General features: G+C 34.8%; 1 protein-coding gene and 1 long non-coding RNA gene across 11 annotated transcripts in view; one reads left to right on the top strand and one right to left on the bottom strand.

Moving 5' to 3' along the window:
• Window positions 1-18,967, top strand: part of LOC136853703 (uncharacterized) — a 41,535-nt gene extending 22,568 nt beyond the window's left edge. For 4 of the 9 annotated variants that reach the window (XR_010857529.1, XR_010857531.1, XR_010857536.1 and 1 more), the window contains 3 exons: window positions 9,035-9,131; window positions 13,524-14,145; window positions 14,972-18,967. This is a non-coding gene — a long non-coding RNA (uncharacterized lncRNA). Of the gene's footprint in view, window positions 1-9,031; window positions 9,132-13,523; window positions 14,146-14,971 lie in introns of all 9 variants that reach the window. The other 5 variants (XR_010857534.1, XR_010857533.1, XR_010857535.1 and 2 more) reach the window with 3 other exon arrangements.
• Window positions 14-24,957, bottom strand: part of Lrp4 (LDL receptor related protein 4) — a 409,566-nt gene continuing 384,622 nt past the window's right edge. For both annotated transcript variants that reach the window (XM_067129617.1, XM_067129618.1), the window contains 9 exons: window positions 24,817-24,930; window positions 24,340-24,539; window positions 20,373-20,496; window positions 19,664-19,761; window positions 19,199-19,442; window positions 18,607-18,708; window positions 18,269-18,422; window positions 17,231-17,556; window positions 14-14,127 (listed from right to left, as the gene is read on the bottom strand). In XM_067129617.1, the coding sequence (XP_066985718.1) occupies window positions 14,014-14,127; window positions 17,231-17,556; window positions 18,269-18,422; window positions 18,607-18,708; window positions 19,199-19,442; window positions 19,664-19,761; window positions 20,373-20,496; window positions 24,340-24,539; window positions 24,817-24,930 (1,476 nt within the window). In that variant the 3' untranslated portion in view covers window positions 14-14,013. The remainder of the gene's footprint in view (window positions 14,128-17,230; window positions 17,557-18,268; window positions 18,423-18,606; window positions 18,709-19,198; window positions 19,443-19,663; window positions 19,762-20,372; window positions 20,497-24,339; window positions 24,540-24,816; window positions 24,931-24,957) is intronic.

Raw genomic sequence — 24,957 nt, 5'->3', positions numbered from 1 at the left:
ATTAACACTGCTGTAGAGATTTTGGGACATTGTTGAGGGTGTTACAACAGATATCTAGGGAAGACTATTTGCCTAAATACCATTGGGGCTTACAGGTATTTTAAATTGGGGATCAAAACGTTAATATTGTTTTTATTATTATTAATTTTTTGCCTGCCTAATTACCTGTACAGTACTAATGACTGGAGTGATGTCTCTCTCCTTAACTGAGCACCGCTGAAATCAATGTCTTATGAAAGAAGACACAATGCCATTAAAAGGATGGAGGAGCATATTGCCACCACCTTATCAGTTTTCTTCCCCGTAGAAGATATTGCCCTCAGGGTGCTTTTGAGTGCCACATGTAGGCAATACTGGAGGTTCTTTGCAGTTTTCCTTTGGTCCTAGTTTTGCTTATTTTGACCTTTCACTTCTCACTTGGTTGTTTCCCACTTAGTAGTCCAACTCCTTTAACTTTGTCCAGCTACGATTCTCAATCATCATGTACAGTACTGTACAAACAAATCCTTCAGACCAGTTGTATTTGTTGAGAAATATGACTTGGAATTATGGTTAAAGTTATGCTAAATTTTAACTCATTGTGATGGTTTAAACAGCATGTGCTTAAACTCGCACTTGAAGGATTACTTGAACTGGAAGTGTTTAATTAAATTTAGTAGGTCACGTTACAATCTCTTAAAATCAGTTCGTAAAGAAATAAAAAAAATTTAGAACCTTCAGACATTATTTCTTAAGGAAATTTTATTTAACCTTGCAATCCAGTGTTGTTTGGAATAAAGTGTCGCAAATAATATCTTTATGTTCTGGAACTAGATTTCATAAGTTAAAATGTGCATCAAATACTCATGTGTTTATATTTCGGATTCAGAATTTTAATCTGAAGGTAATGTAGTCTTTTTTTTTTTTTTTTTAGGCGACAAATTATGAGATCATAGTTAACCATCCTGGTAATTTTACATGATTTATGTGATTTATTCATTATTGCAAGTGTCAGCATTAACTTACAGTATTTGTAAATAAGTATACATGTGTTGATAGGGGTATTTTGTTAGGTGTAGCCTCATGTGTACTGCTTTGGAAACTGTGGAAATGGCCATGTATTTATCAGCTAGCCTCTCAACTAAGTTTTATTCAGTAGCGGAATGTATGTTTAGTGGAAAATTATTCTTCATGTTTCTTTTCAACAGATTTGTGGTAACATTAAAGTTTGTACATTTTTTATCACTACCAAAATACAGTATTTGTGGAATGAAGTTTTTCGTAAAGTATTAGGTTGTTGACCACTCAGTTTCCAGAAAATACAAGTAGAAACTGACTTCGTGCTCATATTTAGTTTGTATTCATTAACTGGAATATTAAAAATAGACTTAAAAATGATAAAACCAGTATAGCCTTGTATATTATGTATGAAATTATTTGTTCACAAAGTATATACCCATTTTACAGAAAGTTTCCTTAAAAAGAACGAACCTAGATTATCAATACGTATGTACCTCTTTTATACAATATAACACATTTTTTTCAGTTTTACACAAATGACAATTATAACCAGTTACAATGTATTCACAACTTCATCACATGAAGCGGATATGGGTGTGTGCATAAGTTTGACTTGCTTTTCCCTTAAATAATTTGTTATATCACCAAAAACCATTGTTTAGGTGTCACTATTACAAAAATTCACGGGGCTATAGAAGTTAAATATTACGAGACAAATAAACATGCCTTAACTATGTTTTCCTCTAAGCTATTAAGTCAGCTGTGCTGAATAATACCTTAAACATTTAAGGAAATGAAACATAACACCGAGTTATGGCTGCCCATGCTCGAGTGAGCCTTAGACTTCAAAGTGATTACCATTACCACAAAGTTAGAGTAGTATATACCCTGTCAACATAGGGGAGAAAAATTGCTGTGCTGACAACATTTGCAACCGTTAAATTGTTTGTAAATATGAATAGAGCATATCCCCTAATAACATGAATTGTGCATGTATGCATTGCTTCTTGTGCCATCGAAACAGCCTATTCTACTTTGGTTTTAAACATTTTTTGACAGTTGCTTCTTGTTATTGTAGGGTAGAAAGTCGAGGAGATAGTGCTTGCACAACTTGTTTTGCTTTTTTTTTTTTTTATCTTGTCTGTATGCATTTATATGTGAAGTATTGTGTACATGACTGGTGACCTTTATGTAAGGAAATCCCACTTACCAGTACAGTGTCTGGATGCATCAAAGAGTGTTTTATACAGTCATGAAAAGCAAGTTTTGATATTTGTCACTGATTTCTTGGGAAAATACTAATAGTTTTTATTGTGCCTTGGTGTTAGCATTTTACGGTCTTGCATCAGTATGAATATTCAGGAATTTGCAGCACCCTTTGATTAGCAAATAACGCTTGGAAGTTCTTTTCGATTCCTTTCCTTATAAATTTGTATTTTCACTGTTGAAGAAATTACTTGGAACAAGAAAATAAACTGTTATAGAAAATTTGGGATGGCAGATTAGGCCTTTTGTATCTTGAACATGGTCAGTAACTAGTTCCATTATTATTATTATAATTATTATTATTATTATTATTATTATTATTACTGTATTATTATTATATGCAGAGCTGCCAGCCAATTGCAAAAGCAGAATATGTTCAGTACAAGGTTTCTATTTGTAAGGTAATTAAATTGGAAAGTAACAGCTTTCAGTTGATTTTAGAAAAATAAATGTATGATTAGTCATGACATCATCAATATTATCGACAGAAGGCATTCAGATTTGTAAAGTTGAAAAATGAAGAATGGTCTTTGTGAATAGCATTTAGCGTGCCAAAACAATTAAATTTTCCCAGCAAAATTGACAGAAATTGTCACTCTTATGATAACATACAGACAAAGTACTGTACGGATACCGGATGTAATTTGGTGTCAGTGATATTGTAGTGAGCCTATTACTGTACTTAAAGAGACAGTTTAGGGATGCATCGTGATAACAAACTGATGTTGATATTTATCCCACAACTATCCACTCTTGCTAAGACTAGGTGATTTCACTGCCAAGATATGCGTAATTGGCCACGTCTGAATTTCCGAGTGAACTAGAAACAGGAGTGTTGTGTGAAATAAACAACATTCCAAATACACTAAATTGAAAAGGTCAGATTTTACAGTTACAACTTTGATGTCAACGTATGTTTTGCCCGGAGATTAAACTGTCAATGGGGAGATCTTGAACCGCTTTTAATATAATGTTATCAGGCATGTGAACTTGCTTAACTGCTGGATCACTAACACTTTTCTCTGCATTTTGGCATTGTCTCAAATGACATCAGTATCTGTGAAATCTGAATACAGTATTGATTTCCTACACATTTTTTTTTTATTGTCAAAGCTCACCACTCCATACATTAACATGATAATACTTATTAATATATGACACTACAACGATATATGGTACATGGAAAATATCCTTTATTTGTTAGGACATCAAGGTTATACAAGATCTATTATTCTTCAACGAACAGATTACAATATAAGTCCTTATAATTAGGCATGATAAGCGTCTTGAATTGGAATAAAATTCCTCTGTCACAACATTGAAAAAAAAAAAAAACTTCTTTATCACCCGCACTGCAAACAGAACATCTGACATTCTCTAAATAATCTTCAATTTGCAAATTAAAAGGTTGGTATTTTTAGCTAGTTTCAGGTCTATAAATTAAAGTAAATGTGTAAAATATGTTTATAACACTTTTTTTTATACACTAGAAGCAAAATACTACAACTTATATTTAGAAAATGTGAGATTTTCTATTCATTATATGTAGTTTGGTGTCCAAGGGCTCAGACTAAATGGTAATATAATTCTTTTAAAGTAAGTAATATTAAAAATTATTTAGTCCTTGCAAGAATAGAATCATCATTCAAATCTAACATGTTTTAAAAGATGAATGAAAGAGAGTGACACTCCAGTTATGCTCAGCTTTGATTTTGAACATAGCTCAGAGAAAATCAGTCAGCTTTGGGGTCAGTTAGACCTTTTGGATCTGAAATTGAATTTTACTGACCAGAATGAGGTGTGTCACTATTTTTACAAATTGATAAAGTGCTGTACAGTAATTGTAATGACAAATTTCTTTTATGGCATAAATAATAGTGGTAGCCAAGTACGGTGTTATAGTTTGTGTTATTGTAATGGAATTTGGGTTTGCAAAGCATAATGCATTAAATACTGTTGTTGTGAATAAATCAGTGTTATTCAGGCTTTGATAAAAACAAGAAAAGATATTTTGAGGAAAACTACAGAATGAGTACTTGTGTAGCATGTTAGGAAAGTTAAACTGTATTCTTATTGAAGATGCTGTGGTGAAGTCTATTTTGCTCTAACCTGAACAAAAAAAACCTTTTAACAGCAGATTTGAGGTTATTCTCAGTCGTAAAGATTTAAAAGTAAGATGTCCTTAACAGTATGTAGGGGATTTCAACTAGTCTGAGCATTGAAACCAAACTGCATATAAGTAGCACTCCAATTTCAAGGTAAACTAACTACGGTACAGTATTTGTAACCGAGAATCAAAACACCCGGTAAAAGAAACCCCATTTAATGTTTTGATATCAAGTTGAAATGGTTCTGGTCAGGTCTAATTGCCAATTCGCATTACTTCAGTTGACATTCCGTACAGCATGGTCTGGAGCAGTGGTTCCCATTAGTTGGAATACACATTTGTTTGCTCTATGGAAAAATTAGTTTCTGATGGTCTTTTTGAGTTATAAAATAGAACTATTAAAAGTTGGGTACTATTGCTGCAAACCACACTCCTAGACTTAAGAATGTTATAAAAGGTGAGTCATATTGCAGATTAAGCTTAAGTTGTGGATGTAGTGATTTTTATGAACACCATGTAATAACATGGGAATTGGCAGTACTATGAGTTGACCTGTACCTACTCAAAATACTATTGTCAGTAAAAGAAATTCCTATATTCTGAAGCCGTGTAAAATTTACAAATCAGAAGTGATAATGACAATGTAAATCAAGAGTGAAATATTACGGAAATTATTAGCAATGGATCGTAGTTCTGATAAAGCCTATTCTTGTCTTTATAAATTTTCTTAACTTATAATCACTATTAGACACCATATTCTGGGCAAAAGGGCAATATTTTTTCAGCAGCAAACCTTTTTCGATGTACAGTAGAAAATTGGGGTGCATTTCACACAGCAAAGCACCAACAGCTTCTTACTAAAGATAACACTTTTAAAAAGGGAATAATTGTAGCGGCAGCTGTTAGGGATATGACCTACTTTATAACACTTAATGACTAACAGTAATTCTAAAGAGCAACTTCTGTGTTCTGAGACTGTTTTTCACAAGAATAACTACTATCAATTTTAACTTATGTTTCATGCCAAAGTTAGGTTTGCTGCTTTAGGAATACCCTATTTTTGTTCTCTCCAGTCCAAATAATATTTGCAAATAAATTGTCATAGTTATAAAAAATTAATAGTACAATATTTACTTACATATTGGTGAGCTTTAGTTGTGCTTTAGTAGTTTTAACAAATATTCCTTCTAAGTATGTACAATATAATATGAAATATTCCCATCGACAAAAAGTCTAATGCCTATGATGATAAGTAGCCTTCAGACGAGTCATAACAGTCAGTGGGTTTATGACTTTGTAACTACAGTAAAAAGATTAATTAAATAAAATTACGAAATGTAATATAGGACATTAGGATTCTAGGCAATTTTTTAAAATCCTATCCCATTTTCAGTTAATATGAAACTGTGCAGAAGAAAATCAAAAATATTTATTAGGGCTGTCATGTAAAATCCTAAATAGTCACGCTAAGGCAAACTATAATTACAGTCGATTGTAGTTGCAAAATCATAAAACCACCATATATCCTTATTTTTAAGAAACCATAAGCTCGAAACCCAAGTCCCCTGAAATGGCACTTTCCAATTAAAATTAGGGTCGGGGTTGGGTGCATTCATGCATGAGTAGTTACGAAGCCTTGATCAAGTAGGTGTCATTCAAATCTACGGTGCAATTTATACCTTTCCTTTGTTGAAGATTTAATCATAAACCATAGATTTTAATTCAATCTTTGATCACACGAGCAACTTCCAGTGGCTTTTCTCCAACTTGGATCATTCTCGAGCAAGCAAAGACTGATGTTCTCACTTGAGTCGGCTAAGATTTAGAACTTTTTCATGGTGTCATTTGTTAGAAAAATAAGTTGAAGGGCAAAGTAAACAGTTGCCCTTAAGGATATTATTTTGCAGTGCTTCATCAACAGAGGCAAATTAACATACAGTACCACATGTCGTATCAGTTTTACCAATTAAAGAAATGTATTGCACAATTTACAATAGGAAGTTGCATTAATAGTATTAGGATTTACTTAAAATCACATGTAACATCTGAAGGACCTTGTGAAAAAATAATCTCTTCTATCCGTGTCAAACGTCATCCCTTATAAATAATACCCTTCTATTTGATCAGAGATAAAACCTTATTATGCTAGAAATGCATTTCACTGGCATCAAACAAGATTGTGTTTAAAAGACTAGGTTACAGGTAACATGACTACTTTGTCATTTCCAACTTAAGCAAACCAGTGTAGTATATGTAAAGGAGCTGCAGAAGAGGTTGAATCCATGGGATTGCTTTCTGACCAGCAAACTATTTGCAAAATGTCTTTAGTCTTGGAGTTGCAAGTCATATCAAGTGCAACCAAGAGTGTACACAGCAAACTAGTTTGATACCAACAGAATATGCCTAAGAACCTCTTAACCACAAATAATGTAGTTAAAAATCACCTCCTTTGATTACAGTACTAGACTAATGAGGCATTTCAATGCAATACTGACCAAAATATCTATGAGCATTTCTTAAACCCTTGTTCTAATGAAAATATATGTTTGCGTTTAACTACCTACATATGGTTCTATCACCCTACATGCAGAACTTCCGTCCAGCTATGTGGACTCCTTTATCCTGCAGTGGAGAATTCGTTCCAACAATGGAGAATTCATCCTGACCTCAGTCATTAACAAGTAACAGAATCTTCCAGAATTTGTGGAATTTGATCACTTTCACTTAGCATATTAACTCAGGTTGTTTGTAAAATCACAATAATATACAGTATTTTCATGTACAGCACTGTCAGACCACGTTTTATTAGTAGTCACACATGAGCAAAATTTGTACAACATTAAAGGTTTCACAACTAAAATGTCTATGATACAAGAAAGCTGCTTTTTTTTGTTACAGCTCTTCGGCCACAAGCTCATGAGTGTTCGTGTAATTTCGTAACAGATTCCTTATGAAAATATCCAAATGATATTTTGATACAGTAGCAGATTTTCCAAAACCAGAGTGCTTGCATACAAGACAGTGATTTGAAATTACCATAATTAGATTGCATATTATCTGTAATATTTTGGAAATTTAAAAAAAAAAGCAACGGTGAAATCAGTATACAGTAGTATATGGTTTTACAATGCAGAGTATCCTCCAATCCCATTTTTAACAATGTACCAATTATTGTATGTATGAGAGTAAGGAACTACAGTACAGATATGTTCATTTACAGTCAGTCGATTAAGGAACTTACAAAGAGTTCAGTTTCCTAATGTACAACTTTGAACATTTTTTAACCTCAGCACTGCTTTGTCCAATTGAATGAAACTAAGTATTTATCACCAATAAGATATTTATAAAAATAATAAATATCTTTTCATGTTTACACGTGGATGAAAGGCTTCTAATTCCTTTGTTTGTAGAGTATTTACAAAAATGCACAAATAACCTCTATTGTTAATGTATGTGACAAATGAGAAAAATATATTTAACAGTGAACTTTTCATAACTACCGTACAGTTTACAGTTAAGTTTTCTAACCTCTTATGTTTTCTGTTCTGCCAAAAATTGTTTATGTACATTATTCAGTAGCATTTATTCTCAACAAGGTAAATGCCTTAGTCTTTGCTCCTGTTGGGACCCAGCATTTCCTGAATAAAACTTGTGAGCAATTTCAGGCTTTGAAGTCACTGACGTGTAGAGAGAAATTTAATCGTTTACAGTATTCAGGTACGGCGATACAAGAGGATTAACTAGAATGGGAATTTATACCATGATAAGTTAATAATAATAGTGGAACAACATACCCTTGCCATTATATTAATCTAGGGAAACCCTGTGCATGACTAACCTGTCTAGGGCCTGGATGCAATTTCTTCCAAAGAACCATTCCATAAAAATTAAAATGTCAATAGCCAGTCAGCTAGCCCCTTTTGAGAAGTTTTGAGCATCACCAGATTAAAAAAATTACCAGACTTGTTCCTATTTAACCTCTCAGGTTAGTTTAACTCTTAATCTTTTAGCTGTTTATTGAAGGCTTAAGTATAATGGTTATTTTGAATTTAATAACAAGAGATTGAACTGTATTTGAGGGTTGACTTCATTTAAAAAGCTCTTTGAATCAGGGAGGTAGTAAGTGTAAGGTTTCAACTGGAAGCTGGCAAATAGTTATCTAAAAAATGCATTTTAATGTTATTCATTCAGTATACAGTACGATGAATAAAGCATACCATGTATGCTTACAAGTGGAGTTAGTAGACTGAAGTGTTTGAAGCAAAAGGGTAAAGTAGGAAATGGTCAACCCAAAAAGTAGAACAGAAAATAGGTTAGGAAATAAAATTCCTTCAAGGAAGGAGGAGTTGAAGGCGAGAGGTACCTTGACATAGTAGTACTCAGAGGCTTAGCATAAGAGGAAGAAAGGCCTATGTAGCCCTGTAAGAGGCCTCATAAATCTCAAATATCTCAATGCCATGAGTTATTGGTTGTTGAGGTTTGGCTAGGGTTTCTTATAAAATTAAAAGGTCACCTATTTGTGGGGTTGTGGCTGACTAGGTCATTGTAGTGGGCTGATGTTTGAGAATTTCTGTTGATAGCCTTGACCCTTTTGACCTTAGTGGAAAATAGTTTTCAATATTCATTAATGTGGCAATCAAGAGGCTTTTTTATTTTCAGCAGATATGTTCTTTGCAAGGAGACTTGGATTGGAAACAAGTGCTGGAATGTATTGTTTGTTGAAATAAAGAAAATCTGGGCATCGCTGGTATACTTTTATGTAAAAATTATTCCAATCATGACTAGTTGTTAGAAAAATAAAGTACTGTATACAGTAAACCCCCCGCATTCGCGGTCTCACTATTTGCGGACTCACGTATTCGTGGATTTCTCTGTGGAATGTATCTACCCATTATTCGCGGAAAATTTGCCCATTTGCGGTATTTTTCACTGAGAAATATTCACTAATTACTGTATTTTCATATTATTTTCATGACTAAATGCACTTTTTGTGATAAAACTATTAAAATACTCAGGTATAAAGATTTTCAGAGGGATTTTTTTTTTTGTGTTTAAACTATCAAAATAGGCAGTTCTTAGTATTTTTAGAGGGGTTTAAGTATTCACGGATTTTAGCTATTCACGTGGGGGTGTGGTATGCATCCCTGCGAATACGGGGGTTTTACTGTACTGTATTTAGCCGAGATGATCTCTATGCTGTAGGATAACTTGACTGTTTGAGACTGAGACTAAATGTTAGCTTATCAAGGATTGCAATCCTTCCTCATGGGAAATGGGGATTTGGCTGCCAGTAATATTAAATTTAAATATTTTGGGGTCTTGGTTAAGAGGAACTACTTATCATTAGCATCCTAAGTTATTGAGCCCAATGACAAGAGGGATGGAAGGGGTGAATGACTGAGCTGGAAAAAGAATAACGTACATATTACTGAATGTAGAGGAAGTCAACCAGTTGATTAGATGCCCAAAAAAAGGTTATCAGAGCCTAGTGATGGCACTGCTGATTGATAATAAGATGATTAAAGTACCAGCTGACGTCAGCATGTGTCTGATTATCAAACGTAGGTATTGCTTAGCCTAACTGATGGCAAGAAATTTATAATGTATGTAGATATTCATTACAGGTAATCACACCAACCCATTCTCTCTTTAAAGTTGCATTTGTAGGAGGAAAGGGACCAGAAAAAGAATGTAATACATACAGCAATTAAACCTAGTACTGTAGTTACCTTATAAAACAAACCATACAAAAGTAAAGGATTGAGAATTGGCACTTAAATAATGAATGACATTTTATCTTGAACATAAGGTGGTTAAAATAATTCAACACTAATATATGTACTATATATTACATATAAGTTCTGTTTGGTAAGAGAGCTAATTATATTCTTTTAAGTTTTTGGAAGTATTTATAGTTCATAGAGCTAGCTCCCCTCAGAGATCATATATGACTGTATTAAGAAAAGAGTATCTGGATAAATGAGAGAATCCTAATTAAAGTAAAGATTAAAATGGGCTGGTACACTTTTGAAGGTAAATTTTATGGTTTTGTTTCCTAAGGCCAGTGCAATTTATGAACACGATACGTATTGGAAAGTGACAGTTCTATCATATGTCTGATGTAAGTGGATTTTATAAAGGATTACATGTAAAAAACATGGAACCTAAGATGAACTTACTGGTGTATTATGTAGAATTATGAATTAAATAAAAATACTGAGCTTAACGTCAGTTCTGTGGTGAAGCCTGTTGGAGCCCAATATCCACAGGCACTAGTGACTGAGGCAATAGTTGCATTACACAGTTTCACTGGGGGATGGCTGACTGTTCTAACGACACTTGCATTTTAGATCTCCCAAATAGTCTGCCAAGGTACTGTTCAGATCTCAATTTTAAGTTTGTAATTTTTGCTCCAAATTGCCAGACAATTTTTTCAGAAGAAAGTACTTTGACAGCATATATTACACCTTTCAAGATAATACTCTCTGCAATTTTTGTAAATTTTCAAGTGGTCAGTGACTATAACAGTTTGCTTATTGCTAATTAGATTATATATTAGTTAATAATAGGTATAACACATTGCTTCACAAGCTTTATCCTGTCTCTTTTTATGGCACAAACAGCTTCATTTTATAGTTCGTACATTAACCTCTGGCTATACAACAGTCTTATATATTATATCCTATTCTCTGCTTCATGTGTTGTGGCACCATCTATGTTCAAGACATTACAGTAAATAAAAACTATTTACAAACTATCCCTTATTTAATTGGTACTAAATGTTACCTTTTTAATATTAAAAAATCGTCTTCATCCTTTCCATTACCATAAATTCAGTTATTTCCGTACGTACTTATTAAAAAATATTTCTTTTCAGCGGTTATTATTTTACACAGAATTTTCTTGCTAAAATTAAGTGCCTTGTCATGTGTGTTGCAGTTTTTTCATTTGATAATACTCTAGTACAATTTGTAGTTGAGGTATTTCAAACACTGTCTTTACTGTGTAAAATGCTATACATAATCACATTTACCAGCTAGACTTTTTTCATATTCAGGTCCAGTTTTATAGCAAGATTAATGCTACTGCAAATCTATTTTGTTTTTGCAACTAATTCATTGGGCTTTTTTGCATGTATGAAATTATCGAGATTATATGTAAATTAAGATACGTATGGGTGAAAAAATTTTGTCTATCAATGCTGTCCTAAAATAATTGTCTGAATTTTGGAGACTTGGATTCACACGTATCTCTTAAGTGTTTAGAGTTTTTTGATATCTCAACCCAGTTCGGGAAGCATTTGAGTAACTTTTTGGGAAGAATTGGTTAATGGTACTGTACTGGGTGAATAGCAAACCTGATGTGTAAGTGGTGATGCACATTGGCAACTGTTTTGGAATTTACTCGTTACTTGACATGCAGAACAGATTTACAAAGAATATTACTAATTGCTGTTGCAGTTAAGTCCTTAATTTTTATCAGCAGGTAGAAGTCTAAGGCAGTGTTTGTGGTCCATTATGTCTGATGTATCAGTCTCCTCTTGGGAAATATTTGGATCAGATATACTCTGTGAATTATATTTTCAAACTAAAACCAAGGTATAGAAGGTGCTATATTTTACACCATATATATGATGCAGATATGAAGTTTTTCAAATTAGACTAGGACACTTTGTTTACCTCACCTGCTAAAGGGTTATCATGTATATCAAAGTTTAAGCAAAATTTATGAATTTTTATTTGATTGATGCTACTGTTTTAGGGATAGACTAACTCTGCTCACCCTAGGGTAGTCCAACCTCTTTTTACTGGGACATTTTATGGAACCTGAAGATGTCTGTTATCCCTTTTGTGACTTAGTGGTTTGTTTAGGGGTACAAATTTTCCTGTGCTCGTGATTTCCTCTGGGTTTCTGTGACATCATGGCCAACAACAAGAATTTGTCTTTGGATGTGGGATATCCTTGTTTGAATGGATAATTTACTGTACATAGCACATTTGTTTGCCATTATTAGCCATCACCATTGGATTTTTCTTTGTTTTAAAGGACACTTTTCGTAATTCTTAGTTTGATGCTGGTTGAGAAGGTCCCGTAGGGGTTGGGGAGAGACATCAGAGCTGATTCTTGTGTTGTTTCACCTTGATTTTCTACCCTTATTACACGTGGATTGAGGCAGAGGTGGGCGTTCAATCTCTAATATTTTATTTCAAATGGAATCATAATCTCTATTTTTTTTATTTCAAATGGAATCAGTGAATGTTTGTTGGAACACCAGCTATCAAAAATTGTTCGCATCCATTCAGCACTAATTATCCATTTTCTTTGCTCACTTTTACATTCTCCCGGCATGAACAGTATTGCTTATCGTAAGTGTTTTATGCAAGGTCACTATCTTCTATTTCCTTGTTCTTCAGCCATTCCTATTAATTTTTGCTCTGATTTTTCATCTGCTTTATAGTTTCGTGAGACGTAATAAAATACTGAAAATTCTTTACGAGTAACATTTGAGTTTTGTTATATTTTTAAGGTAATTTTTTAGCCATGCATCAGCAATATGCAATTGTAAGTTAGGGTACTTTATTGTTATTTTTGTACTTTGATTTAGTAAATTTACTTTCAAGGGTACAAACTCTTGCATCACACAGTGCAGTTTCTTTTTTGAACAGAAAGATATGGTTTTGAATAGAAAGATTTGGAAAGTAGGAAGTTCAGAATTGTTTATGTGAATTGTACATTTTTCTTTGTGCAAGAAACTTTAAAGTAAGCTGTTTAAAAGTTATTTGAATGAAATATTTCAATTATTAATGTTTTCCATAACATGCTGTATAAGCCTACTTTTACGTGGCTAACAATTTAGAAAAAAACTGTATATCACAGATAAAGTTTTGGCTATTTAGGTAAATTACTGTTAATGTTTGAGCAGTAAGCAATGCTGTTCCAAAACATTACTCTATACACTGATTTTCTTGCTCTAATTTAGACAGAATATTCTTTTTGTGTAATGTAATGAACAGTGTTTGAAATGACCTCCCAAGAATCTTAGGAACACAGGATTCTCGTATATCATGTCACTTTGTAACTAACTTGTGGTAAAAGAAAGGAAGGTACCGTTTCGCTATCTTCAAGTTTTTCTTTCTTTCTTATTCTGCAGATAAGAAGCCGAAGGATGAACACGCGGGATGATAAGGTAGTTTAAGATACCTGTATGGTAGACAACACTGAATGCCTATTGTTCTAGCTTCCAGTTTCATGAGTAAAAAGAAACTGTGACCCAAAAGATATATAAACAATATGCAGAAAGTGTTCTAAAAAGTAAGTGCAATTACAGTATACAATAGGATAAAGAATATATGCTAAATGGCAGGCTATGTAATGAATGACACACAAGTAAAAAAAGGGATTTTGTGGATAAATACATAGGGAAGGGATACCTATATCATAGGTTCTTGGCACACAGTTGAGGTATGAGCAGGATGTGGCCGGTAGTACACAGCAATGCTGTGGCCTTTACTGGATTTGGGGTTGGGGTAGGGTCTTGAGGTAAGGGAATGAGTAATTTTCCGAGGCTGCCCACGGGGTGTACGTGAAGGGTGTTGGGGTGGACGAGGTGAACGAAGGATGTGGGCAGCTCCGGGGTACAGCTACGCAACAGGATCTGGACGTGTCGGAGGAGTTGGAGGGGGAGATTCGTGTTCAACACTACTACCTTCACTGATCAAAGCTGCCACTTCACCCTTCTCTTCAAACATCCGACCCTGTTGGAGAAAAACAAGGTATAGTATGGTATATTTTGCTTGCTTTCATTACTTTTAAAACAAAAGCATCAAATTAGAGTATCCCTAAAATTTTACAGTGTGGTAGTGCCATCATTAGCTGAACCTACCCAAGGTAACATTTTTTTTTAAATGAATGAATTGCCTATGGTACAGTACAGTATATAGAAAAAATGAGAGGCCTGATTGCAACACTTTAAGGGGGAATGGCTGGTTATTTTGTTACCTTTACTATGATTATGATAATTTTTACCACAAATTAAGGTGATCCATAGGTTTGCAGAGCTTATTGTTTCAGCTCCATGATATATCATAAAATGTCTTACAGGACACTGGATTTTTTTTGGTTAAAGTCATTCATTTGAAGAATATGATTTTTCAGTTTTTATTATTAAAACTGCCCCTCAAGAAGAAAAAAATTTATTATAGCTATGTTAATTGTTGGCAGGTCTCACCATGGTACAGTATATATGAAATTTTATTATAATTGGTAAAAAATTATTATAGAGAGATGGGTTTAAAGGTAAATAACTTAAAACATAGGTATGGCCTTTGAAAGTTTTAACTTCATTTGGATGGACCCATTAAGTATTTTAAATTCTATGCCTTTAATTTTTAGTTTTGGATAGTATTAATACAAACTTAAATACCTGATGATCCACAGAAATTATTCACAGCTGTGAGGCACCTGGTCTCCCCCTGCCTCTTCTAATATTCAAAAGAGAGGGTTTCTTAGCAGTCTAAAATATAACAAATTTTGAATATGTAACAATTTGTATGTTTCATAGATATAAAAATCAGTCTTTTATATAGGATTATCTTCCAGGGCAGTGGGAGCTGGAAACCAGTTGAAGCTTGGTAACAAGATAGTTAACCAGGTCGTTAACAGGTGGAGATGGGGATGAGTGGGGCAGTATCCCTCACTAATTGATCGTTGCCTTCACTTTTCCTACCACCACAGATATTGAGAGCGAGCCTATCTCATCAAAGCTGGATGAGGAAGTCTGCGATCTGCTGGACCGACACTCCAACTGGAAAGGTACCCCTTCTATGACAGAAATCGCAGAATATGGCTTACTTTTCCTGGCTTGTCCGCAAAAGAATGTCCAAAATGGCAACTCTCCATGTCCCTTGACCTGAATAAACAGCAGAATGGAGTATCACTCAGCATGCGGGGAAAGAGGAGCCACCAGAGTCATCTGAAGACCATGGGTGACAAACACTCAGTTTATCACCCTGTAGAGGAGTTTGGAAGGTGGGAATACATTCAAGTCCAGGTTGTCCCAGGGTGCTAGAAAGATTCTTCCATCACCACCCAGGGATTCAGAACTAGGGAGCAAAAGGCAGGAATCTTCCTGTTCAACCTGGTCAAAAAAAAGTAAAGCTTGAAAAACTTCTCCATTTCCTGAGGGTCTAGGACCACTCCATCCCTACTACCTGACCTGGCAACTGAGTTGATATGAGTTGATATGCAATAACATTCCACCTGCTTGGAATATCTCACAGAAATCTCAGTGGCATGAAACACTGCCCTCTCATCCATATGCAATGCCAACTGACGCAGGTCTGAAAATATTGTTAATGTATGACACGACTGTTGTGTTGCCGATCATCGACACTAGAGTGACCTGCTGGCTGGTCAAGAAACTCTTGCAACACTAGTCATGTTGCCTGTATTTCTAGGACGTTGATGAGCAGACGAGGTACGTCCTTTGGCCACACACCTGAAACAAACCTACCTCTCAGGAACTCCCTTTAAGAAGTTTCTGTTGTCTGTCCAGCATGCAGAGTCCTCTCTTACTCCTGACTCTGGAAGAGGAGACGAGAAGGAGGATTCTGAGAGGCAGTCCAGAGTCATTTTGGTTGTCGATGAAGCAAACAAATGTGGCACTGCCTGTAAGATGTGAGGTTCTTCAAGGATGGCAGATGACCCAGAACCACCTGCCAAAGCCATGGGGGTTGTTCTTACTGGGACAGGCTCGGCAGCAAAGAAAGCCTAGCCCACACTCTCATCAGCAGGAACAACCAGATCATTTTTTGGCATGTGGTCCTGGGTCATCTGACATTCTTAGAGAAACTTGTGTTTCACAGGCAATGCCACTTGTGCTCGCCTCAGTGACAACATAAGTGGTGCTGGAATGCCTCTCGAAATCCTCCCTCACATCTCATTTACATGTCAGGAGGCGAGAGAGAACTTAGCATGGTGAACGGCTGACAAAATCCTCTTAATGGGCCTTTGGGTTCCACTGAACCCTCTGCCTCCAGAAATGCTAATATTTTCAAATGTATAGGAGGGCACGCACCTAAGATAAAGGTTTGCTTTAGGTGCATGGCTGAAGACAGCAACTTGTCTGCATATCAATGTCCTAGAAATGCAGGCAGCATGGCTAGCATTGCAAGCATTTCAAGACCAGTTGTCAGGGTACTCGTTAGTGTTGTTAAGCAACAACACAACTGTTGTGGCATACATCAACAAACTGGAAGGAACTTTATCTCTGGCTGTGTCAATTTGCAGTGTAGATGCCTGAGTAGGAAGTGTCTCATGCTGTGGAGTTGTCTAAGAAACATTCTGGGCAGGTGACTGATAAGTACTTGAGACTCAATATGGTATTTGTGTTGTACCGCTACTGAACTTCTGTTAAAGAAAAGGAAGTACATATATATATATATATGTATATGAGGACATGTGAAGGCTATGACTAATGAGTTGGATAAAGGTTTTTATTAAAAAAATAATTTTACATTGCTACTGTGTATCATATTAACACATTCTAAAAAAGAATAATCCAAATGAATTGCAATCATTCATAAGCAGTTGAATATTTAAAGAAGAATATTGGCCAACATGAAAATTAGTATACCTCTGGATAGGGATGTACAATGCAGTATAAAGGATTTTGTCTTTCAGACATAAGTGATCTACTTACTTAGCGGTAGGTTTTGAGTATTGCAATAGTGTAAAACCAGAAATTATTGACATGTATTTTGAGTAGCAAACTTACAGAAACAATAGCTGATGATTTATGATATTAGACATCACAAGACCTTGTAACTGTTTGGCAGTTTGCCATCATTCTGCACTTACCTGATGGTTCACATCATGGTGCATGCGTCTCCATGTGAATGGTTTACGATCAGTGTTGACATCTGAATTTGAGGCACTATACGTTGGATTAGTGTATGTCAGTGCACCTCTCTGTGGTCCTTCAACCATCTTGGTTTGCTCTTTATACTTCCACCACATGACGAAAGCAAGCACAGCTAACAAACCAAGAAAGGCACCCAGTCCTAGCACTGCTAACACAGGTACAATGCCATTTGAGTCGTCCAGTGCCTCATTTTCCGCACCATCTATTTTTTTTCCATTGCGATCACCCTCTTCCTGACTAGTTAGGGTTCTAATAACTGGCCCTGTTTTGAAAGAAAGTTTTATTACCAACAAGTAGAGAACTAAAAATATTTACATCGTACAGGTAAGGGCCACCAAGGTCATTGTGACCTTGGTGGCCCTGGGCTGGACCCAACAATAATGGTTCTCCAACCTGCTTACGCTTCTGGTGTACATTCCAACATGGAAGAAGCTGCACCAATCTCACTTCCACCAATTCTACCACTGCCTAACTTTACCAAGTGAATGGTGCATTCAGTTGGTATGTAAACATTTTGCATAAATCTGGTAATGATGAACATGTCGAATTTCTATGGTATGCGTGTTTACAAGCCTCATTTAAACCCAAGGAGCTGACTGTTATCTCAAGTCAAAATATTGTACATAGTTTGGAATGCAAATCATATTTATATTGGCTGTCTCCTACCATGTATCAGTTTAATTTCCAAAAATATTTAGTACTCTGATCACAGAAAGCCTGTGGTACCTGAAATAAGTGAATTTAAATAAACTAAACTTACTGTCTACGGTATGCGTGTTTACAAGCCTCATTTAAACCCAAGGAGCTGACAGTTATCTCATGTCAAAATACTGTACATAGTTTGGAATGCAAATCATATTTATATTGGTTGTCTCCTACCATGTATCAGTTTTAATTTCCAAAATATTTACTACTCTGAGCACAGAAAGCCTGTGGTACCTGGAATAAGTGAATTTAAATAAACTAAAACTTACTGTCTCGACAAGTGGGGTCATGAATGTCGGGACATGCACACTTTCGGCCACTGGGCAGGTAGAAACACAAGTTTGAGCAGCCTCCATTCTTGTCTGCGCATGCATTCCATCCTCCCTGAACTAAGTTGCTAATGGCTTTGATTTCCATAATAGCCTGTTTTCAAGAAATAAAAGTTTAGTTTGTTAGACTGCATGAGTAGTTCAGAATAGGTGGTAATACTTTTCAAATGAACAAATTCAAGTCGCATTAATTACAGTAACAAATATACTGAAGTGCCCATGAATAAAACAACAACTATAGTAATTAGTAACTAACAAACTCGTTAACAGATTCTTACCTCGATTCCGCTTCTTATGACCTTTCTGTTATCACCTGTATCCTTGTCTGCTCTTTCAATACTAGTTCGTTCCCAGTCTGTCCAGTAAATGTGTTCTTCAAGCTGTGGAAAAATTATCATCATGAACTGGAATATAGTACATGCTTGTCTGTTTCAGTTTGTGAATTGAAACTAGAAACTATAATTAATCTTTAACACATGGTAGCAGAAAATTAATTTGAATATAACAAGCAATTTTTAACAAAATACAATAAGTGGTGTTTAGCATACTATTCTGTATTTGGCCTGTATTCAGACTGTAATTGCCATGTGTGTTTATGGCTATTCCCTCCCAAAAATAATAAAGTACAGTATAATCTAACTCAGTGTTTTTCACTATTCCTCTAAAAAATCAACTACTCTCTCACCATAAACTTTCATTCGCTACTAAAATTAATTTGGAATAATAGCATTGTAATAATATGGCTTACAACATTATGAAGACAATATCACAAAGGTATTAGATCGGTTTCACCTATTTGAGGTACAAATTCAGCATTCAAATAAAGTATGAGCAATGAAAATTTCAACGCATGATTTTGGAATGTCTTACTAAAGTCAGTCCGAAGGCATGAGGAACTTGGCTGACTAATGTCACTCGATTTTTGCCATCAAGATCTGATGAGCCAATGATATCAGTCAAAGCATCATTCCAGAATATGCGGCGCATCTTGTAGTCGATGGCAAGGCCATTTGGCCATCCAATGTCATCTTCCAAAAGAACGGTTCTGTTGGAGCCATCTAAGAAAGCACGCTCAATCTTAGATTTGTTGCCCCAATCAGACCAAAAGAGGTACCTGTAAACATAGACAGATATTCATAAATACCTGTACAGCCAAAAATTTAAATGTGTCATTAATATTTATAAGTGACAATCATATATATATATACAAATGATTTTAGCACTGCCTGCCTGGAACTGTATAGGAAAATCTCAATACTGTAATAGAAAGAAAATATCACTTGAATATTGGCAAATTTTCAAAGTATATATTAGCAGGTTATTTGTTTTCCTTACCCTCTCTTTGGAAAAACAGCAATAGCACGTGGTTCTAAGAGTTCAGTCTTTACAATTACTTTTCTGCTTGTTCCATCGAGTCTCGCAACCTCTACTACCTAAAGAAAATACTCAACTGTAATGATCATGATTTTTCTAAAAGTTACATTACTCACTGAAGAAAAGTAACCATAGTTCATTATAAAGGCTTCACATGTTTTAACCAACCTTTTTTCATGTGCTGAAGTGTAAAGTACTGTATTGTTATCCATTTTAAAATACAGGATATTTGGAAATTTAACGTAAGTACAATACAATGGTTACTGGTAAATTACAACAATCACAGGGCCTCAGAGTAACCCCAATAATCAACGTGTATTATATACACATTTATCTTTGCCACATCATAATTTCAACCCAAACAAGGTAGAGTTTTTCACACTACATGGTTCTTATATTCTTAGCTTATGAAGATTTTAAGATGGTAGCCTCGGTAAACAGGAAGCGGAAAGCCTATGTAGCTCTCTTTACTGAGACAATTTTAATAAATGACGTTCGCATACCTGTACAACCGAAAACTATTACTATAATCATTTAGTATTAGTTAAGTGCCATAATAGAAAATTTTATGAAGTATATAATGGATATAAAGTCACTCGTGGTCAAACTTTTTCAAGATCCATTGTTATTAACATGCATCTATAAATCAACTAAATTTCTAGGGTCTAACCTTACGTCCAGCGTCTGTCCAGTAGAGGTTGTCTGCGACCCAATCTACAGCTATCCCATCTGGAGTGTTAAAGCCCTGCGCTACTACAGTCCAAGGGTGGGAGAGGTTCTTCAGAGATACAACTCTAAAGTAGGGTATAAAGAGAAAGTAAGCCTTGTACATCTTCACAAATATTATTTTTTAGTGACAGGTGAGCTGAGACTAGTGAAATAGCATTAGGTCTAAGTTGGTAACATTCAAAGATGTTTCTACACATGCTAGTAAAAGCAACCTACTACTGTACTTGGTAAGCAGTTTGTTTCATATTTTGCACAGGGAACAAGAATTTGGGTGTAAACAAACAAAAAATGATTTAGCTTAGCATATTGTTTCAAAGGTATTTGGTTAAAATTGTTCTACAAGCATAGTGTAATATGAACTAAAAAAAGTATAGTGTTGTATGAAATAAACATTAATTTCTTAGAACTCTCAAGTGTGTTATAAGTTAAAACTGTACTGGCTAATCTTGTATATTTTCAAGAGCATATTCTTGCAAAAACACACATGTTAATCATTACCTATTTCTTCTTGTTATTTGTTAAATTTCATGCCAAAAAATTGCCAGTCTATGGAACTTTAATATGTGAACTTTTATATGCTGATTATGTTACACTATAGTGTACAGTAATCTGTGAGTTCTGCTACTAAGTATATGAGAAATAGTTCACTTTAAGCATCTCTTGCATTGCAATACTGTACACTGTTGTACTGTTTAAGGTAGATTTTTTTTGCCTGCAGTAATTCAACAAAGATTTTGTCTAGTTGCAGTACTACCGTAAAAAAAAATTGGATGATGCCTCTGTTCTACTGATCTGTTTCTGATTAGAATTAATTTTTTGTTTTATATACTTGGTCTCAGGACACATCAATCTAAAGTGAACTGACACATCTTCTAATAAAAGAAAATACATGTTACAGTAAGTACAGTACAAACACAAGAGTTAATCCTTACAACAAATTCACAAGCTACAAACCTACTAACCCACGATTTAAGGACAAGAGAAGTGTACACATACAATAATAAAAACCAGGGAAAAAGTAAATAAGAAAATTCTAGCTTTTATTGCCCTATTTAATTATTTGCTTCTCACCGAGAACATAATGAAGGTTTTTCAAAGTGTACGCACTGTACTGATACACAATGAAACTTTAGTCACCATAAACTTGTTGAAATTGTTTCAACAATTTAGTTCTTGGCATCCTGCTATACAATTGTTATACTGGCTTACACTCTAGCTGCCCTGAAAGTGCTTAGTTAAATTTTAATACTTTGTTGTTAGAGACTTACTATACTGCAGAGCAAACAAATTACACGACAGAATCCTACTTCCTGACTTCTGTGGAATGTTGCTGGCCATATGGAATGTGACTCATGCTCCATCTGATTTGTTATCAAACCTACCTAACCTGACATGATATCTGTAAGTTTACTGAGCTCCACTCATTTCGTGTCTACATTCATACAGTCGTCACATCTGCTATGGAACTGTATTCAACACATTAGAAATTACAACTCCCTTGTACTTTACAAGTCAATTTTTCCCTTTTTTTTATATTTCCTTATAATTTATATTCTTTTATGTCTCAGATAAGTACCTACCAAAGTACTGTAGTATATGCTTCATTGCCAGGTTAGCCCTAGAATTCCCTCCTTTTAGTGAGGTAGGTAAATCAAGCAAACATCATTATTTTCTTGTCTTTATCATGGCTTAATCCCATTATACCCGCAGAAGTAAAATAGGTCTCTGGCAATCCTTGCCTTTTGTCCTATTAAAATACTCCTTTCCACTTGTACAGTACTAATTTCTTAAAAATGGTTTATCTAATAACTCATCACTTTTATGCAGCCTAATTGTGAGTCAGCAATTCCAAGACATAATTCACCATAAAAAGAAGAAAAGCTCTGACTGTTCACATAGGTCAGTGCACACATGCAGGTCCCCAGTAGTCTATGGAAGTTAACTGTATCAAAGTTATTTGTATCATCCTATGTGACGTCTAATCCAGATGCAACAGAGAATTGGGGTCAGGAAGGGGCAGTTTGTAAAAGTACTGTAATGGTTTTTTTTTTAACTGAGGAAATTTGTTTAAAAAATATCTATCACCATAAACTCATTACTTTTACTACTTTTGCATAGCCTGAGTTGCAACTTGGACTGGAGTCCCACTGAGGTATTGATGTTCTGACAAGAAGATGAAAGCAAGCCTAAACTGTAACCCTGTGTAAGTTGTAATCATTGGGAGATTAGTGGTACAGACATACCAAGAAGGCACCAAGGGGCATGTCAGAAGTGTCATCTTAAGGAACAAAGCCTCTTCATTATTAGAGTCTTGAACAAAACCATGGTCAAAGCTTGAATAGTAGAGAAGCCATGAAGAGTTCGCAAATGTGCCACCAAAGAGGGAAGTGCAATGTTATAATAACCTGGTAAGAGCACATATGGGGACAGAAAAAGTGTGGGATGAACAGAAGACTGAATGCAAGTGCATAATTAACCATATTTAAACAATCTGGTATAGGAGGACATTCTTGAAGCTATGTGAGACTTGAAGTTAAGTGACAGAAGATGGCAGGCCACTTATAAATGGCAAATAGCTGAACGCCAGCAGCAAAAAGCATGAGTAGCAGGAGATAAACTGGACTATGGCATTATTTAAGCCAGTGAGAATTCAGTGGGAGAAGGAAATAGAAATGCAAGCATGTGTATCTTAGTGTGTGCAAGGCAGATGAATAAGGCAAGACAAGAGCATCTAATCTGTGGGAGATTAAGCAGAAGTAATAAGCAAGGTATATACAGTATATGTGTGTGTGGCTGGCTACGTGTGGCAAAGGACAATACTGTACAGGGGTTCTTCTGGACAGCAATGACATATGAGCAAAATAGAGAAGGAGGAGCAAGATGGTGCAATTAAGAATGACTGCTAATATGGTTGATTAAATGCAGGTGTTTTACTGCGACCTGTTCTTTAATTTTGAAGGGGCATGTCTTAGCTAAATGTTAAAAAAATAGTGGTAAAACATGGGTTTGTAATTATTAACAAATTTATTTTTACTGGGTATCTTTGTAGCTTATTAACATTTTAATGTAATAACTGGCCTTTTTTTTTATACGTCTGCAAATGAAGTGTAAAGATACCTCAGAAATACTCTTTTCTTGATATTTTCAATAATGAAAATTTGATGTTAGCTGTTCTGTTCTTTGTGGTTCAAGCATTCATGTGTGGTATCTAGAATCACAACTACCTAAATTTTTTTGGTAAATGTGCCTATACAGTAATATGATAGTTCCAAAATTTGCAACAATCTCTAATACTGTACAAGAAAGACAGTAAACACGTAAATGAAGCAATGCACCTATACTATGAATAGTCTGATTAAACTGTTCAAAGCAATAGCAGAAGTAATGAAACACAAAATCAAACTTGGTACAAAGTGGAATGGAAATTTAACGTGGAAATAGTAACAGGTATGATTGTACTGTAAAATCAATTTTGTATTATTAGTACTCAAATTTCCATTACAGATTATGATTATGAAATATGATAGAAATAACATCAATGCTTGAATCATTGGTCTTCTAAGATGGGAGCATAGCATTATGGTGTACAGTAATCTGGGTGGAACAGACAAATAATGTGGAGCACCCAATACTCTATAGTCTTTGACCACCCTCAAGTGTTCAATATTGTTACCTATTACTTTCAAGTGTGGTAGGCTTAACTCTACAATAGATTTGATAATACATACATTTTGCTATGCAACAAAGTTTTGGTAACAGAAATGAGGAAATACAGAGTGGAATGTGGAAATATTAATTTTTGGGGAGCTACTTGTAACTGTGTTTTGGATGAAAAGCTAAATCTATTATGATTATACTCTCTATTAAAATTTCAATGATTAAATGAAAAGTATATTTCTTGTTCTTACCTGATTGCATCCAGATCTATGTCTGTATAAAAAAGGAGATCCTTTTCCCTATGGAAATCCAGAGCAATTGGATGATTGGTTCCAGGGATATCTAGAGGAACATCCCATAAGGGTTTTGTATCCAACGAAATTCGTCTAAGGGAACCTTTACTAGCAAATATCAAGTAGTTGCTAGGTTCCACATTGCAGTTTTGATGATCCTGAAAATTTAATTCATTTATCATGTGGTTTTGAACATTATACTTAAAAATGCCATTTATATTCATGAACAATATTTTGAACATTGTACCTGAATGCCATTTATGTTCATGTACGATATATTAAATTACTTATGTTTACACTGAAATGAAATATTTATATGTAACAATTAAATTTTAAAGATTTCATGATACACTTCAGATACCAAATCTAGATGAATGGCTATCATTTAGTTAACATCATAAATACAATTGTGACAAAACACTAACTGAAACTAACCTTCAAAGTTAAACCTGTAGGGCATGCACAGGAAAACCCTTCAGGATTTCTTAGACAGAGATGGGAACAGTGGCCATTGTCACGTCCACATACATTTGATCCAACTGTTGGGCCCTGTGGTAATAAATGATGTCAAAATTA

The sequence above is a fragment of the Macrobrachium rosenbergii genome, chromosome 27 (assembly GCF_040412425.1).
Source record: "Macrobrachium rosenbergii isolate ZJJX-2024 chromosome 27, ASM4041242v1, whole genome shotgun sequence".
In the NCBI taxonomy this organism is placed as follows: Eukaryota; Metazoa; Arthropoda; class Malacostraca; order Decapoda; family Palaemonidae; genus Macrobrachium; species Macrobrachium rosenbergii.
Note: the sequence above shows the minus strand (reverse complement) of the source record. Positions and strands in the feature narration are given on the sequence as shown.